Source organism: Nematolebias whitei, chromosome 6 (assembly GCF_014905685.2).
Source record: "Nematolebias whitei isolate Nwh7 chromosome 6, NemWhi1, whole genome shotgun sequence".
Taxonomy (NCBI): domain Eukaryota; kingdom Metazoa; phylum Chordata; class Actinopteri; order Cyprinodontiformes; family Rivulidae; genus Nematolebias; species Nematolebias whitei.
The window spans coordinates 49,252,225-49,254,942 of NC_056503.1; the positions used below are offsets into that span (position 1 = coordinate 49,252,225).

Here is a 2,718-nt window from a genome sequence, read left to right on the forward strand (position 1 = left end):
TCAAGGTTTTCCTCGTCTGCTAACAAACCAGACGTTTACCCGGTTCCAGGTCTTTGAGCCTCCTCTTCACGTGACAAAGAGGAGGACGGAGGTCTGGGTAGCTGACTCTGGATCATTCGGTCGGGCCTCGGTCTGGTGGAGAAAACTGAAATAATCTGTCATTTGTCCTGGAAAAGAGCCACGACGTCATCGCCTCCTGACCCGGTCCGACAGAAGCAGCCAACAGGAAGCTCTACTTCCTGCCAAGAGAAGAAGAAGAAGGATCCCAGAGCCGCCCTGAGACGATCAACTGGGCCTGAAGCTTTGTCTGGTCCTGAGCAGGCTCCCTGACAGCAGATGTGACCGTTTAACGTTTGAAGTGACAGAATGACGTGGTTCTGACCCGGTTCTGTGGCTGTGGAAAACCCAACCAGTACTTTGCAGCGTTTTTAGAAAACCAGCGCTGACACTGGAGTTGTTTTAATGGAAAGCAGCAGCTTTAAATAGAAACTGGACTTCAGTCCCACCCGTTGAACCCAGTCACTGCTGCCTTCAGGGACTGTAGGAAATCACACAGAAAACAAGCTCAGGAGCCTAAACTGTGTTTGTGTCTCCTCCTCCTCTCAATCTCGTGTCCAAATAAAATTATTAAAGCTCCTAATTTCCTTCTCCTGTTGGCTCTCAGTCACGTTACTGATTCTCCGGCGGCTAAACGTCGTCCAGTTCAACATTTATTCAACGCTGTGACACGGGCTACATCTGGATTTTAGAGCCAGGACGCCGCACGACGTGAGCCGGGCTTCAAGTCTGAAAAGTTTAATGTGAAGGAACCACAGGACTTCTGGAGTACTGAGAGCAAAGGACAGATGTTTACCCAGAATGCACTGCAGCAAACAGCTCCTCATGTCAGCACAGTGGTGGAGGACTGACGGTTCTGGTTCCTGTCAGTCTCTGAGTGGACCAGAACTCCTCCACAAGCATGAGAGAGGCTGAAGAAGTCCTACAGAAAACCACTGAGGGTTCTACTGGGTCAGGGCTGGGACCAGTTTTTCCCTCTAATCTTTACCAGTTTGGTTTAGCGTTTGTTAAATAAAATTTAGTTTATATGTTTTGGACTGAAGTTCATCCGTGTTTGAGTCAAAAACATTTTAACAACCGATAAAGAAAGTTACACAAAGTCTTAAAATATGTATTTTTTTATATTTAATGTTTAGGTTGAATCATTTCATAAAAAATAAATAAACCTGATGAAAATGAGTTCTGAAAAACATAAAATAACTTTTTACCGCTCGTTAAATCTTTATAACTATAAGAAAACTGATAAATATCGGGGTTTTTTTTTTGGTGCTTTTAACAAAAAATGAACATAAACTCATAGTTTCATCAGTTCAATCATTTAAAGTGTAAACAGACTCCAGCTCGGTAAGGTCCAGACTCTGGATATTCCGAGCTTTGTCCGTGTCCCTGAACGCAGCAACAGAAGCCGCGTAAAACCAGCTGATCAATAATCGATAACATCCGTTACTCACCGATTAACCCTCAGACTGACGGAACTCTGACCCACTGCAGCTGAACGGAACACGAACTCAGAACCGAACCGAACCACAGGAGGTCCGTTAGGTCTCACCGACACTAACGGGAAACCGGCGCTGGAGACCTTTACCCCGGCCTCACAGACCACATCTGCCTGGACCTTAACCGAACCTGACACCCGAACCGGACCGGGACCTTCAGCCCTGAACGACCAGTGCCAATAGTTTGAATATCTAGCGGTTCGTTTACGGAACTATTTTTCTCCGCGGACTTTTTGTGTTGGTTAAAGTTAGCATCAAGCTACAAGCAGCTTATTTAAATAAACACGCCGCAAACAGAACCACCCGAACCAAGACCGAACCCGAACCGCTTGTTCCCGGTAAATAATTTACTGGCAGCGTTAGGGAGGAGGACCAGGTCTTAACCCCGAAATGTTCCGGATTCTCTCGGAGGTAGATGTTCTGGATCCAAACTCTATTTAATACCCGGCGGATTTAAACTGATATTGTCTATAACACATTTTTTTAAATAAAATTATAATTAATATGGATTTAAAATAAGGAAACACTCTCAGTCTTTAATTCGGCATCATTAAAATCCACAGGGATCTCACAGATTGGCCCCGAGCTCCGGGTTTGGGTCGTTAAGAGGCCGGCTGCGGCCACCTACAGCGGGGGAGGATGTGGGGGAGGAAAGCATCAAAGCGGCGGTTAAAGAAGAAGCGGAACGAACTCGGGTCCGGTCCGTTTGTGCCGAATCAGAACACAAAGTGTGAGTAATCAGAAAACCATTACTCTGATCTGAAACTTCACGAACCGCTCCAAAAGGCAGGACGTAAAGTGGCCGCTGTTTTCGGGGAGTTCGTACCGAGTCTCTGCCTCGGACAGAGCGGAGCTGCCCGGGGCTCTGTGTGGCCCAGTCCGCTGAATGACCGCGGACGGTCCGTTAAACGCACCCGCTTCTGACCCGTCATACCTTGCTGCGGATCTGACCGGACGTCGAGACTTTCCGGATGAGTTTCTGTGGAGATCCGGGCTCCTGCTCCGGTTCGCTATCCGACGACTCGTCCAGGCACCGGGCCGCGATGGACTCCGGTCCCTCTACCTCCGCCATCCTGTCATCAGAGCCCCAAAAGGAGCCGAGGAGGCGGCGCCCCCCAGCGGCAGGCCGCGGGCAGCGCTTGGGAGGCGGCGCCCCCTGGCGGCA

The 2,718-nt window shown here is 48.8% G+C and overlaps 1 protein-coding gene across 1 annotated transcript in view; it reads right to left on the bottom strand.

Annotated features, from left to right (window-relative positions):
- Positions 1 to 2,636, bottom strand: part of LOC119411453 (diacylglycerol kinase delta) — a 15,744-nt gene extending 13,108 nt beyond the window's left edge. Inside the window, exon 1 of the mRNA XM_037678405.1 lies at positions 2,488 to 2,636. Coding sequence (XP_037534333.1) covers positions 2,488 to 2,625 — 138 coding nt within the window. The 5' untranslated portion in view covers positions 2,626 to 2,636. The remainder of the gene's footprint in view (positions 1 to 2,487) is intronic.
- Between the last annotated feature and the right edge of the window lie 82 nt (positions 2,637 to 2,718).